This window comes from Lactuca saligna, chromosome 8, assembly GCF_052625555.1.
Source record: "Lactuca saligna cultivar CGN05327 chromosome 8, ASM5262555v1, whole genome shotgun sequence".
Lineage (NCBI taxonomy): Eukaryota > Viridiplantae > Streptophyta > Magnoliopsida > Asterales > Asteraceae > Lactuca > Lactuca saligna.
In genome coordinates, this window is record NC_136424.1 from 48,898,494 (window position 1) to 48,913,263 (window position 14,770).

The 14,770-nt window shown below is 31.6% G+C and overlaps 1 protein-coding gene across 1 annotated transcript; it reads left to right on the forward strand.

Annotated features, from left to right (window-relative positions):
* The first annotated feature begins 626 nt into the window (after positions 1-626).
* Positions 627-2,545, forward strand: LOC145011649 (zinc finger CCCH domain-containing protein 15-like). The gene is made up of 3 exons (XM_078970385.1): positions 627-809; positions 1,165-1,870; positions 2,007-2,545. The coding sequence occupies exons 2-3, from the start codon at positions 1,184-1,186 to the stop codon at positions 2,313-2,315; spliced, it is 996 nt and encodes a 331-aa protein (XP_078826511.1). The 5' UTR covers positions 627-809; positions 1,165-1,183; the 3' UTR covers positions 2,316-2,545.
* Positions 2,546-14,770: the final 12,225 nt, after the last annotated feature.

A 14,770-nucleotide genomic window follows, 5' to 3' on the forward strand; every position in this document is an offset into this window, starting at 1 on the left:
AAAATGTTTTTTACCTTTTAAATTTGAACAAATCATTTAGATTAAAAAAAAACTAATTGGTTTTAATTTAAGAATTTTAAAATTAGAAGATAAGTTCATTAATAAAATTAATATCTATTTATTATTACATTTATTGTAATTATTATATTTAAATATTATTTGAATATAATAAAATATCAAAAACCATAAAATAACACGTAAAAAAAATTAAAATAACCATAAAATAATGATTTCACAAAATAAATAATTACACAATGTTTTTATTGATTTGTACTTTTAATCATGAGCATATACCAAAAAGTAAATCAATGGCATTTTATGTGATTTGAGTATAAAAATCAAAGAGTCAAAATGAAGTTGTGGGATGAAAGTTATTATTATATGTTTAATTTCATCATTTTGAGTATTAAAAGTTAAAAATAAATATACATGATTTTGAGGTATGTTTCCCGCCAAAATCATATGGTGCAACTAGAACTGGTACTCAATTGATACTTTAGAAAACCAACTGGCTAACAACTTTATTATATGAATTGACTAAAATACCCCTTTCAGTTTGCTACGATTTAGAAATCTTATGAGGTTAAGCATGGAAAATTGAAAGATCACTTGGATACATTCCGTTACACGGTAACGAATTCAGATACTTATTACTCCTTGCAAGAAGCATGTAGTTCATCTCGCTCCCTTTTTCTCTCTCAAATGGCTCCTTCTCTCTCTCTCTAGATTAATCGAGAATTTATTCATCTGATTTTATTCATCAAACAAGAATCAAGCAACAATTTCATTGTAGAATCGCTAAGTTTCAGGTAATCAGCTTACATATTTTGAATCTCAACTGTGATTTGATGTGTATTCGTTTGTTCTCTGTGTGTTTTACGTTGATTTGTTGAATTTTGATTACGAAATTGATATGATTAGATTCATGATTGTGATAATTCTCGCTAGGAACTGTAATTATTTGAGATTACATCATTTATCAGAAATCAAGATCTGGTTTATTTGTTGTTCGTTAGTAATTCATGCTCTGAATTCACTTCCGAAAGGACGAATCATCAATCACTTGTGTGTGTGTGTGTGTTTTAGTTGGTGTAGATTTACGCAAGGAGAAAGTTCGAAGCATATGATTAAACGATTCACTTGTGGTTAATTTTGTTTATACAGAGAACAATTTATTAAGAAAATGCAGAACTACACCGGTTTTCCGTTCAGTGGCGACGACGAAGACAATAAACTCTGGACTTCCTTCGTCGAACAATCTGACGGCAGTGCCTATGATAATTTCGACGCACCTCTTTACTCTCCGATCTTCCCTACCAGTACTCCGCCTCATCACTTCCCCGGAACTCCGAACACAACACCTCTGTCACTACCACCGATAGTCATGGATTACAGCCACAGGCATTCAATGGATTTTGCACCGTTTCAAGACCTGATCGACCGGCGTAACTGGTGCCTCTCCAACCTCCGTCTCACCGCCAAAGAAGCCGAAGCGCTCCGCCAAGAGAACGTTAATCTTCAAATGGCAAATTCTGAACTAAACAAACAACTGTCTCACTTGCAGCAACAAGCAGCTTCAGCTTCTTCTCTACAGAACTACGCTAATGCGACTATATTTCCATCGGCGAATTCCCTTTCCGATTGTTTTGGACGGATCAGGATCGGAGAGAAGGGACCTCCGGCAACCGACAAACGGTCAGCCCGTGGAGTGGAGAACGTGGATCCGGTTAAGAAAACGGAAGTGGAGCGGGTTAAATTGCCCAAGAGTATTTCTGTCCGATCCAATGGATACTTGAAGACAGTTCAAACTGGTGATGGCACTGCTAGTCGGGCACGGGTTGCGGATCGGGTAAAATCCACTTCTGATACGGTAATACAAACTCCTTCTTTGAATCATAATTTCTCAAAAGCCTCTCCATCTTTTCTCATCATAACAATAATTTCTTTCAAGATTTTGTAAATTTACTTGATGTTTGTGAATTGTGATCGATGTTGAAATGAATCAGCAAAGAGTGTATGTACGAGGGAAGAAACAGGAGGAACCACTGGAACTCCAAGTATACAACCAGGGAATGACAAAGACTGAACTCTGCAACAAATGGCAACAAACTGGTGCATGCCCATATGGAGATCACTGTCAATTTGCCCATGGTATAGAAGAGCTCCGCCCAGTTCTACGCCACCCACGCTACAAAACAGAAGTCTGCCGGATGGTCCTCGCCGGAGATCCTTGCCCATATGGCCACCGCTGTCATTTCCGCCATGCGCTCACCCAGGAGGAGAAGCTCATGAGCCGCCGCCGCGTCAACAGTTGACTGTCAGATATCTCTCGCCAGGTGTTTTCATACATTTTCTAAATTCGAAAATTCAATTTAGAGATGTTTATATTTTTTTTTAATAAATCATTTTCTAGTAACAGAAATGATTGAATAATGAAAAAACAAAAGGGGCAAAAACACTATTATAATGAAGTAAATAGAAGTTTGAGTTGTCTCTTTAGTCATAATCTCTTCATATGTGTGTGTGTTCGAATTAAATCTTTGAATTAAATCTTGCATATATACAAAGGGTTCGAATTTTAATAATTAGATTTTGTTATACTAAAAATAGTAAGTTATTAGGCGTGGCTGATTTCATTGATTATCTCTTTATCCCAAACACCCAATTAAAGATTCTATAATCATACAATAAGATCGATCTAAACTTGGATTTTTCAATTTTCATTTATTATAAATTTTATAGCAAAAGTACTCCTTAAAACAATGGCTTTTTTATTCCATTGCGATATACATTCAGAATGTCATTAGGATACATTATTTCATGTAATATTATTTCATAAAGTGATTATCTTAAACGTTACACTTCATCACAAAGTATACGATGTTTATGCGATTAACCGTAAATAAAATGGTTTTAATAACCATATGGTCAAGAACCATAGATTTTTTTAATGAAAGAAGCTAGTTAGTTATGCATATATTTTGACACCTGGAATGTGTATTTTTTTAAGGGAATGGATATCAAATACAAAAAAGACAAAACTTTTGTTTTATTTATGCTATTCTTTTGTTCGTATAATAAAAAAAAAAAGGAAAATAACTTATTATGATACTTATTTTTTTCGTTTTGTTAATATTTAAATAAAAAAATTACACACCATTGACCATCAATATTGTTATATGTGTTCACATTTATAGCGTTTTTATTTAGGAAATCAATTTTCTACTAAATATATTTAACAAAAACTTTCTATCATAAATATTAATTAATAATTAATCAATTTTAAAAGCTTCTTTTTAAATAATAAATATATTTTTACGTTCGTAACATATTTTTTTATACTCTTTTATATATATATATATATATATATATATATATATATATATATATATATATATATATATATATATATATATATATATATATTCTTTTTTTTAAGCATATGTAATATAGTAAAATAAACAGTATCTAACGATAAAACTAAATATATTAATATTTAATAATAAGTAAATACTGATTATGTATGGTCTTTTAAATATATATATATATATATATATATATATATATATATATATATATATATATATATATATATATATTATGTAGCTAGTAAACAACAACAAAATTTTATAATGTTTTTGTTATGAGTTTAATAGTTAATATTATAAGTTAAATTAAAATAAATTATTTACTTAAAAAAGTTGAAAAAAAACAGGAACATTATTTTAAAAAAGGTGTTATAAAACATAAAACTAAAAAAACGCTTATTATAATTTATATGGATCATTTATAATATTAAAATCTACTTTTATAAAGTTAATTATATATTATTGATCTTTAATAAAATAAAATCCATCCTAAATTGAGTTTATATTTACAAGCATTTTAGGATTATTTTTTTTACTTTAATTTACAAATTTGGTTGTTTTACAACTTTTTTAATACAATTGGTTTTAAACAAAAGTATTTTATAAATGTTTTTAAAAATTACAAGTTTTTAATATTTTCTTAACTAGAAGTTTATAAGTTTTTAAAAACTTTAATAGAACATTATAAATTTGTTTTTAACGAAAGTATTTTAAAATGTTATAAAAAAATTTAAAAGGTTATAGAAAATCTATGAAACGTTTTAAAATTATTTGTAAGAGAAAGTTTAGAAAGCGTTGTAAGAAAGCTATAGCAAAATGTTTAAAAAAAAAAAAAAAAAAAAAAAAAAAAAAAAAAACCTTAAACTTGTAAGAAAAGTTTAAAAAATTTAGAAAATAATTGCTTTAAAAATAGTTTTGTGAAAATTACGTGAAAATATAAAAAATAAAAGTTTAAAAGTTACAAGTAAGGTTTAAAATATTATATTAGCAAAACCTATAAACAAACTAAGGAAAAAGTATTTTAAAATTTTTTTAATAAATTATTAAAAAAAATCTCAAGACAATTTTTATTATTATTTACGATTGATCATCAAACTTTTTAAATGTATTCATATGTTACAGTCGTTACCTGATATAGTCGGTGACAATGTTGACATGCGAACAAATGTAACAAGTTTGATGTTCAATATTATAAAAAATATTATGTAAATATAAATAAAATGAAAATGCAGTTATCCTAATAAATCATTCAATCATGTATTTTGATGAAAGATACGGGAATGGTTATTTCTTATAACACAAATGGTATATCAATGTTTGTTTAAAAATTTAAATAAAATACAACCATGGTTCTTAACATAGGTACAAGACCTTAGACTTTGTTTTTGGGACACCCTTTATATTAATAAATTACAAAAAAAAAAAAAAAAAAAAAAAAAGAAAGTTATAAAAAAAGTGGTATTAAAATGAAAAAAAAAAAAAAAAAAAAAAAAAAAAACTGTAAGAAAATTTTAAAATATTTAGAAAATAATTGGTTTAAAAACAATTGTATGAAAATTAAATGAAAATATCAAAAAAAAAAAAAAAAAAAAAAAACTTCAATATCTAGCTGTAGTTTTTGTTTCGAGGTGGTGGTGCATTTCTTTCTATCATCAAGATCCAATTTGAATGTCTCTTTGTTATTTTAGGCACAAGCAATCATTTTCTAAGAACAAACAAACAGTTTGAAAAGTGCCTGCGTAAATACAAGAAATTAGGTTTCTTAACAATTTCAAAATTGGTTAAATAAATTGAAAAATAACTAGGTTTTAATACCACATGTTTTTTTTGAACCGGCAAATAGATAGATGGTAACCTGACCCGGTGGATCAGGAATATCTGACGGGCCACCAAGAGGGACACCACTCACCACCAAAGGGATCGTATCCACAGATATTGGTTCAATTTTATAACTCTATGATAATCTTGTTGTACAAATACTTGTAAAACTAAAAAAATGGGTAAATGATACAAAAAACACTTTTTTTACACAGAAATTCGATTTTGATACCGTGTATTTTTGTGTCAATTTTGACACTGTGTTTTCCAATTTGTTACAATTCTGACCACTTGATCGGTTAACCAGGTTACATGCTGGCGTGACAGTTTTGACGATGTGGCATGCTGACGTGTCAAAATTGAATTTTTTTTTACAAAATTGCAAGAATGGTCCCTATGGTATGTCAAAACTAGCAACTTTGGTCCAAAATGGGTTTGGCTTGCAATAATGGTCCAATAGTTTTGTTTTGTTGCAAGTTTAGTCCAATTTCTTATGAAATTTTTTATAATGACAGATTTGTCCCTTATTATTTTATTTTCCATTTTTCTTTTATTAAAACAATTAAAAATAAAACAAAAATAAAATCTCTCTCTCTCTCTCTCTCGCTCTCTCTCTCTCTCTCTCTCTCTCTTTCTCTCTCTCTCTCTCTCTCTCTCTCTCTCTCTCTCTCTCTCTCTTTCTATCGGGAACTAAATAATATTTACCAAAATCAAACTCCCAAAATCACCACCACCAATCTCTCCTCCTCCCTAACGTCACTACTACCGTCTCTTTCTAATCGGAACCATCCCAACTTAATCACCACCGCCCCTGATTTCTCTTCCTCCCACAAATCAAGAAGGTTCCAAATACAGATCATGAAAACAAAGATATGAAGGTTTTTGTAAAATAAAGATTGTTGATTATAGTCATCCGAGAACCAGATGTGAGAAGTAAAGAGAAGAAAATGAGTAAAGAAATCGACTTTCTTTAATTTCTACAACAAAGTGAAATCATCCCCTATTTGTTGACCTTTCTTCTTATTCGCCTTCACAACTCCATCTGTAGTTGCGTTTACAAGTATCACTTGTAAATAAGAGATTCTCATCTCCTATTTGGCGACTGGAAGTGAATTGATTTATGAAGTTGTTTCATCTTCTACTTTGCTTAAATTGACTTTAGAATTCCGATTCTCGATGAGAAGCGTTTCTTCCATGGGACCATGAGATTTTTGGGAAAAGAAAACTAAAAGGCCAGAATTGGTAAACAAGAACGAAGAAAACCCATTGTATATTTGGATTTGGGATGTTAGATGGTGGTGGGTGACGACAGGGGGGGGGGGGGGGCAGAGGAGCTGCCACAGACGACTGTGGTGGCTTTCTTCACCAGAGAAGTAAGAAACAAGGGCAACCATCGAGAAGATGTGGGTGACCGGTGATGTTTTGGATCATGTCACTGGAAGCAGGGGCTTGGATGCGTAGGTTGGAGGAGGTGGTTGGTTGCGATGTTATGGCTCCGGCGGTGGGGATGAAAATTGTTATTGGAATTTTGTTCCGACCGATTTGTAGGTTTCAAAAGAAGAGAGAGAGGGGGAAACGGGGTGGCCATTTTACATACTTGTATCTATTGGAATCGATTTTAGGCCATGAAATTATTGTCTGAATCTGTATAATGGTGGGTCTCGATTTACTCGATTTATTTGAAGATAGATTTGCAGGTGGGTCTCAGTTTATCTCTATTCTTTGTTACCAGATTAGCCAAACAAGGAGATCCCCAAAATACAAGGTTCTTTCATCTGTTTTTGAATGTTTTATATACTTAAAAATTATTGAACATTCATAGATAGATAGGTTGTTTTGAGTTTTGAATTAGATATTGGTTATGAATGCTAAATATTTGATGATTTCGATCGAATCAACTTTTCTTTTGCAAGAATTTGAAACAAAAAACAAAAATGATTTTTGATTTTTTATTCTTTTATAGTGGTGGCATCCGGTGGTGGTGGGGGTAGTGGCGGCGAGGGGTGGTGATGGTAGCTGTAGGTGGTGGTTAAAGAAGGAAGTGATGGACAGTTCCAATAGGGAGAGAGAGAGAGGGGGGAGAGAGAGAGAGAGAGAGAGTAAGTGAGTGAGTGAGAGATAGACATATTTTCTTTTTTCTTTTTCTTTTTCTTTTTTTATTTATGTAAAAAAAATTGAAAAATGGGAAATACCAAGGGCAAATCTGTCATTTTAAAAAGTTTCAAATTTTTTGGACCAAACTCGCATGAAAATCAAACTTTTGGACCATCCTTGCAAACCAAACCTGTTTTGGACCAAACATCCTAGTTTTGATATACTACAGGGACCATTCTTGCAATTTTGTCTTTTTTTTCTTCTCACAAAAAACACTAAGTTTTTATTTATTTTTTTCGATTTTGACACTAAGTTTAATTTGTTCTTTCAACTTTGACACTATGTTTTTTTGTTCCAAATCGAACATCATTTTTTCCAATTTTGGTCAATGTTGATAATTTTATATTTGAAATCGTATAAATATTTTTTTAATACATTTAAACCGTATAAATATGTTTTTTTTATTTAAAAACCATAGTTTTGTATAAATACATATTTTTATTATTCTTTTTACACTCAAACCATATTTTTATGTATAAATATGTATCGGTTATATAAAAATTGTATTTTATATAAAATATGCAACTTTAAAAGGTGTTTGGAGGTTTGAAGGCGTGTAGTCGATCAAAACTCGAATATCAAGTTTTCAACCAATCAAACATTTACATCTTCTTAGAAGCTTATGGTTAGTTTGATTTTCATGATATAACTAATGCTTTGAATATAAGGAAACAAAACATCTTGTATTTAAATAAAAATGTGGTTTTTAAACGAAAAAAATATGTTTATACGGTTTAAAATGTAATAAAAAATATATATTTATATGGTTTAAAATGTAATAAAAAAAATATATTTACACGGTTTTAAATGGAAAATAGACAAAATTGAAGAAAATTTGATGAATGATGTTCGATTGGAACAAAAAAAACATAGTGTCAAAATTGAAATAAAAAATTAAACTTAGTGTCAAAATCGAAAAAAAAATGAAAACTTAGTGTTTTTTGTAGAAAAAAAAATCAATTTTGACACGTCAGCATATCATGTCAGCATGCTACGTAATCAAAACTAACACGTCATCATGCCACATCAGTATGTAACTTGGTTATCCGGTCAAATGGTCAGAATTGTAACAAATTGGAAAACACAGTGTTAAAATTGACACAAAAAAACACGGTGTCAAAATCGAATTTCTGTGTAAAAAAAGTGTTTTTTGTGCTATTTACCAAAAAAAAAGGGATTTTGATCTTGTGAGATGTTTAAAAGAAAACTAGAATTATACTAAGATTTAAAAACATAATTCAACAAAATCAAAGTTTGATGTAAAAATCAATAAGACAAAGATGGTTGACTTTGGACTTTCATTACTTCAACATTTTGTTAAATGATCATGAAAATCCCAAGGTACAATACTTGTGTGTAAAATCTTACTTGACTATAGCAATTTATAAGCTTAACTTGTGTCAACTCTTCTTTTATATTAACATGGCTAGAAGCTCAAAGCAAATTTCCTAAATCAAAGTCACAAAACCAATGAAGTATGTAATTTTGTGAAAATCAATTAGGATTAAGTTTTAAGAGTCACCAAATCCAAAGTGTAATCTATTGCTTTCATTACCACTATGGAGAAAATATTTTCTTAGTATAAATGAAATGAAAACAAACATTTAAACTAATTGTTTCTTGTTAAATTGAAGACCCATTACTTAGCCAAGAATTTAACCAACAAAAATAGCATTCACATATCAATATTCATGACTAGAGACAGGAAGGAAGTTTTCATAAAGAATATAATCATTGATATTCAACACAAGTTCATGTAGTTCTTCAAAATAGCCAAATCATTCAGACAATAACATCCAAGTTAACCAATAGAAGTTTAGTCTAGCATGGCTAAACTCAAGAAACTAAAATAAAAATAGATTGTACCTAACATGTAGCAAGATTTAAGAGTGAAAAAATGATGTTATTCAAAATGTTCTTGCTGTTCTTCAAGCTCAAAACTCCAGAGAAAGTGTAAAAAAATTGGATCTAAAGTTCTTCCAAAAGTGAACTTCCAACCATCCCAAAATAGAGGCAAAATCAGAAAACCCAATTTCTTCACTACACGCCGCACGCGGATGGCATGGGAGTATACATGGACCGCGTGTAAGTGTTGAATGGTCCAATTTAGTCCATCTTTAAATGGGCATCTTTCTCTAATGCTTCAAATCTTGATCCAGCCCAATTGCAAGGTTCTTAAAAGCCCAGATATTCCTTCTAAACTCTTCCAAGATGGTCCATTGCTCCATCATCATTTTAAAATTAAGCCCAATTGCACCACATCAAGACTACGAGTAAACCACAAGCTTCTTAAGGTCCCATATTCCCTTCATTCCTACATGTTGAATAGTCTTCGATAAATATGCAGTTAAGCTCAAAAGACTAGAAAACGCTCGATAAAGATGCAACTAACAAAAAGAGAAAATATGCATGAATATTAACTAAAATGATATGGAATGAACTAAAATAAACTAGGAAAAAAAGTATTAAAATGATGCTATCAAATCACCGAAAGCTTAAACCTTACTTGTCCTCAAGTAAGACAAAACTAAAATGAACTTGGGATGAACTATCTTCAAAATAAAAAAGAATGGGCAGAACCATAGAACGTGATCACAGTTAATTGTAAGGTTAGACCGTCTGATCTGATGAGTCAAACATTGGACACGCTGATCTGTTAGCATTAGCATCTACACATTAACAACGTAAACATATCAAAGCTATTAGTGTCAACTTATAGTTTAGTTATCCCATTGTAATCTTTTATATATTGGGTAATTCTATAGATAAGTATAGAATACATCACAAATCCGGTAACTTTGTGATAAGATCGGTTCTTAGTATAGATTAGTGTTGAGAGAAAAACTTGAGAAACACACTTGAACAAACGTTAGAACAAGTTATATATTTCGGAATAAAGTTAATCACAAATATCATAAAGCTTAACAATAATAATAAGTTAGAGATGTTAGAAAGTTAGTTACAGAATATTTAAGTGCAGAAAAGTAAGGAAATATAAATGACAACAAGTAATATATCAAGTAAACACCAAACTGATTCTTAACAAGTTTGCAATCAAACATAAGTTAGTATATGCAATCAGTTTAAAGTGATTGAAGTCACAAGAACTTGTTCCAAAGGAGAGTTAGATCTTAATATGTTTGATAATAAGTTCAACAAGATCTTAGATAATGAGAATATATGAATTCAGAGACAATATAGATGTAATTGAGAGGTAAGAGGTGATTTCATTCAGAAGCTGAGAACTCTATTTATAGAGTCTCGAGAAATTACATGAGGAATAAACACAGACTAAATTTCTGATAAAAGTGTCCATGCAAGGCACACTAGACAATATAGTGTAAACAGATAAGTTAAATAGAAAAGGTAAGACTTTGTTGCTCATGACATTACGGATGACCGGGCTGATTGCGGTTGGGAAGATCATTGCGGTTGCTGAGATGACTTCAGATTGACAAGTTAAAGAGGGTCGCTTTCATGTTTCAACAATATCCCCCTAAGTGACCTCTTAATTGTTGGGTTATGAGCATTCTAACACTCCTAAGTGTACATGCAACCCTAAATACCTTGGATCTATGTTTTCTCTATTATACATGCAAATATGAACATCCAAGGTATTATCCTAATCTAGCATATAAAACTATCAATATAACAAGATAGAATACATACCTCTTTGATGTAGAATGTCTTCATGAAGCTTGAGTGCCTAGTGCCCCAAGTGTGACACCTCAAATGGTTCACACAACACCAAATACACTTGGAATAACTTAGAGAGAATTCTACACTTCATGAAATCGGCTAGCCCTCTCTAGAATAATCTAGTGGCCTATTTTTTCCAAAGAATGTGATCTTTATATAGTGTTACAATCAGGGTAAACCCTTAATTGTCATGGCTTTCCATTTCCTTGGATCCATGGGTTCAAATACACCATGGAGCATCCATGGACCATCCTATGGGTTTTAGCCCAACTTGATTATCCATGGAGCATTAGCCCACTATACAAGTATGGATGATTTACACAATCAACCCATATATTTAATTAGTCTTCTTTTGATCACTTAATTAATCCTAGATTAATTCTTGATCAATACTAATTAAATAATCTCATTATTCTTATTATTAATATACTAGAACTTATAATATATTAATAACCATAAGTGTCTTATTTCTCTCATTATAGTCTATCCAAGTGCATGATGCCATGCAACCCAAATGAACCATGCCGAGTCGGGTCAAGTCTTACCAGTTATAGTTATGGACTTAGACATTAATCCAACAGTCTCCCACTTGGATAAGTCTAAAACTATTATTGTGTATGACTTCAAATCGTAGCTCTCAAAGGCTTCTGTCGAACTCTGACCTTGTCGATAAACGCTGACCTTTGTCAATGACTTGTCCATTAGATAAGGGATCATATATTCCTCCATTCTAGATATCATATGGACTGAGACATGGATTATAATCATTCTCTCTATCCATTTGTTGTTTCCCGATTTCCGATTTATGACGACTGACTAATTTAACAAATCAAATCAGTCCTGGCCCGGACGAGCACTTCCATTTGTCATCATCAAATCATCGAGGGGCCCACAGATATCACTTTTATCCCGAAGGTAAAAGGAATGGATAAACTTCGACTCATATGGCTTGTTCTACTACTTGTTGAATCATACACAAAGACACGTTTTATAACATCGAGTTACCAATGCATTTTCGTGCAATCAATGTATTATCAACTCATAGTAACAACTCATATCTCTAGGTTTGAAGAATATAAGATATTATCGTCTCATGATCACTCGTGATAAAATCCATGAAGTGATTCCAATGAGCGCGGGTTGAATCCAATACTCAGAACTTATGAGCACTCATGAGTGTTGTAGCCCTTCGTCCAACACCTTAGACCTCTACAAGCCAACCCATGACAATCTTAATTCATATCTACTTCCAACATATGACCGACTGTGGATGGTTTGAATAACTTAGTCATTCCGGAAGAATAACCTAGTTTATTCGGGAAGTCAAAACATGCAAAGTGAAACACAATAATAATTTAATCAACTATGGTATCAAAACCTATGAACATAAATAAAACACCTTTTATTTATCACCATATTATTCATTGTATACTGTTTCAGCTATCAACTTTATTCTTGAATTTAAAACAATAGTTGTCCCATGCTCCAAGCATGTACACTATGTTTTCTAAACACTAGTCATGCCACACACCAAGTATGCATACTATGTTTGTCTATGATCTTTACTTTGTGAACTAGATCAATTGAACATAACTTCAATGATTCTCTTTTCACACTCCCAAATCCTTACTGCAAATGCAAGAATTCCAAATTCATGTCATTTACTGAAATCTGTTAGATTCTAAACTTATATGCATTGATCCTCTTGTAATGATTACGCACAGAGTCATAAGGACTTGACAACAATCATTACAGAGTATTCCAAAGGAGATCAGCTCCTTGGAAACAACCTTCTTGCATTGAGTTTCCTTAATCTTACACAGATTGAAATTTCTGACTTTGAAACATTTCCAGATTCATTTTGACTATCACGTCTGAATAAGAGTTGCCTCCTTACAGATTATGTTAATATGGTCCTTCCATAATTATCACTATACTTCCAATTGTCCTTGAGCAACCAATCTTTGGTAAACCTTAGATTGTCCTCGACAATTGTTTAATCCTTTTAGTCATATCCAATTCTAAACCTTTTTCCCTTCTTAATGCCCCAGGCATTTGGAAAATTTTAGAAAGGATGAATATAGCACATGTAATCGATCCTATATCCGAAGCATATGGGACACGATTCATGATGTCTCACATAAAGACTAAACCAGTCTTTTGCTATAACATTTCCATTTCTATTTGCCAAGTTCTCATAATTCAGATTATGAAAAGGGATGCCGTAATCATAACCGAATTTTAGAACGCAAATAATGGACCCATATACAAAATTTCCTTGTGTTGAGCCATTCCAACATGAAATTCATATATATCCTTGACTAAATGATTAAAACCTCACGATCTAAGCTTATAGATTTGAGATGAAGTATAATTTCCTCTCCCTTAATTATAGCAAAACAACTTTTTCCCAATTGAAACCTTTTGTTTTTCTATAATTAACATTGCTAACTTGCAATACTTATCATAATTATCATGCTCCCACTAACATGATGATTATTAGCATAACACTTATGCTCCCACTAGCTTTGACATGTACTCAAAAAGTTCGACTTCTAGAAATCAATACTTTATTTACTTTCTTACCAAAGTTCAAATTTCTGATACTAGATTGTTTTGATAAGACTTTATCAAAAACATACACCTTCCCTTAGATAGCACACTTGTGTGTCTAAACAATTATGAAGAGGGATGCCGTAATCATAATGCTTAGACCTTTTTGCCACTTCTCACAAGTCCATGTTAGTGTGCCGGTAAACCACACACGCTCCACTAACGACTTTGAGAATGCAAACATCACAATTGCTATCTAGCTAAAATCTACTTAGTGAAAGTGTTTCCTCACCATCATTTTCATGAATAGGAGAGAAACCTTATGACACTTAGATTTATATGGTGTATGAGTTCCTACCATATGAATTTATCAAAACCATAATCACAAGACAAAGATAATGACAAACCCAAAACCATATGGATTGAACTTAATCTTAATTTCTTGCCACCTGGCAGCTCAAGGGCCTGCCATTGCTTCCAAGTTGTTGTGCAACACATTGAGAACTCTAAGAACTCATATGCAAAGCCAACTTTAACTGGAATGGGCACAGAATATGTCAACACGATAGGTTATAAACCTCAAGTTGTGTTCTAGTGAGGAACTTCAAGTTTCATTCTTGAGACTTTCAAGACCTTTAAGACTCCCACTGTCCTCTTGACCTATAAGACTCCCTTGTCAAACATCCAAGAGATAGTGCGGATTCTAACCAAGACAAACACTTCACGCAATTGGCCTTAGTTGGTCTTTGTTTTATCCAAAACATCACAACTTACCAATTTCAAATGAACAAGAGTAGGACACTTTTACTCTTACATTTGACACGTGTTTTTAAACCTTCTTAAAGACATGTCACTCAAATTACAATCTTGGAGTATGACTCTAAGACTTGTATTGGAACGAAGTATGTCTCATCTTCTTGATTTAACCATTTCAACAATTCAAGATCCCTTCTTCTTAGTCATAAGAATGCACTAAGACTTCCTTAGAGAACTAATTTTGATATGGTTTCTTAATCATTAAGATTATCACAAAACTGATACTAAAGTACTCTCCCATCTTTTCAGATTTGAAAAACTTTTATCCTTCTGCCTAATTTGATTCTTCTTATCCGCTCTGCCATGCATTGAAACCTTTTCCAATGTCTCAGAGTTACACTTAAGCTTGTAAGTATAATCAT

Coding starts and splice junctions, on each gene's coding strand:
- LOC145011649 (XM_078970385.1), top strand. CDS start 1,184: ATGCAGAACTACACCGGTTTTCCGTTCAGTGGCGACGACGAAGACAAT. Junction 1,871..2,006: donor TAAAATCCACTTCTGATACG/GTAATACAAACT, acceptor GAAATGAATCAG/CAAAGAGTGTATGTACGAGG.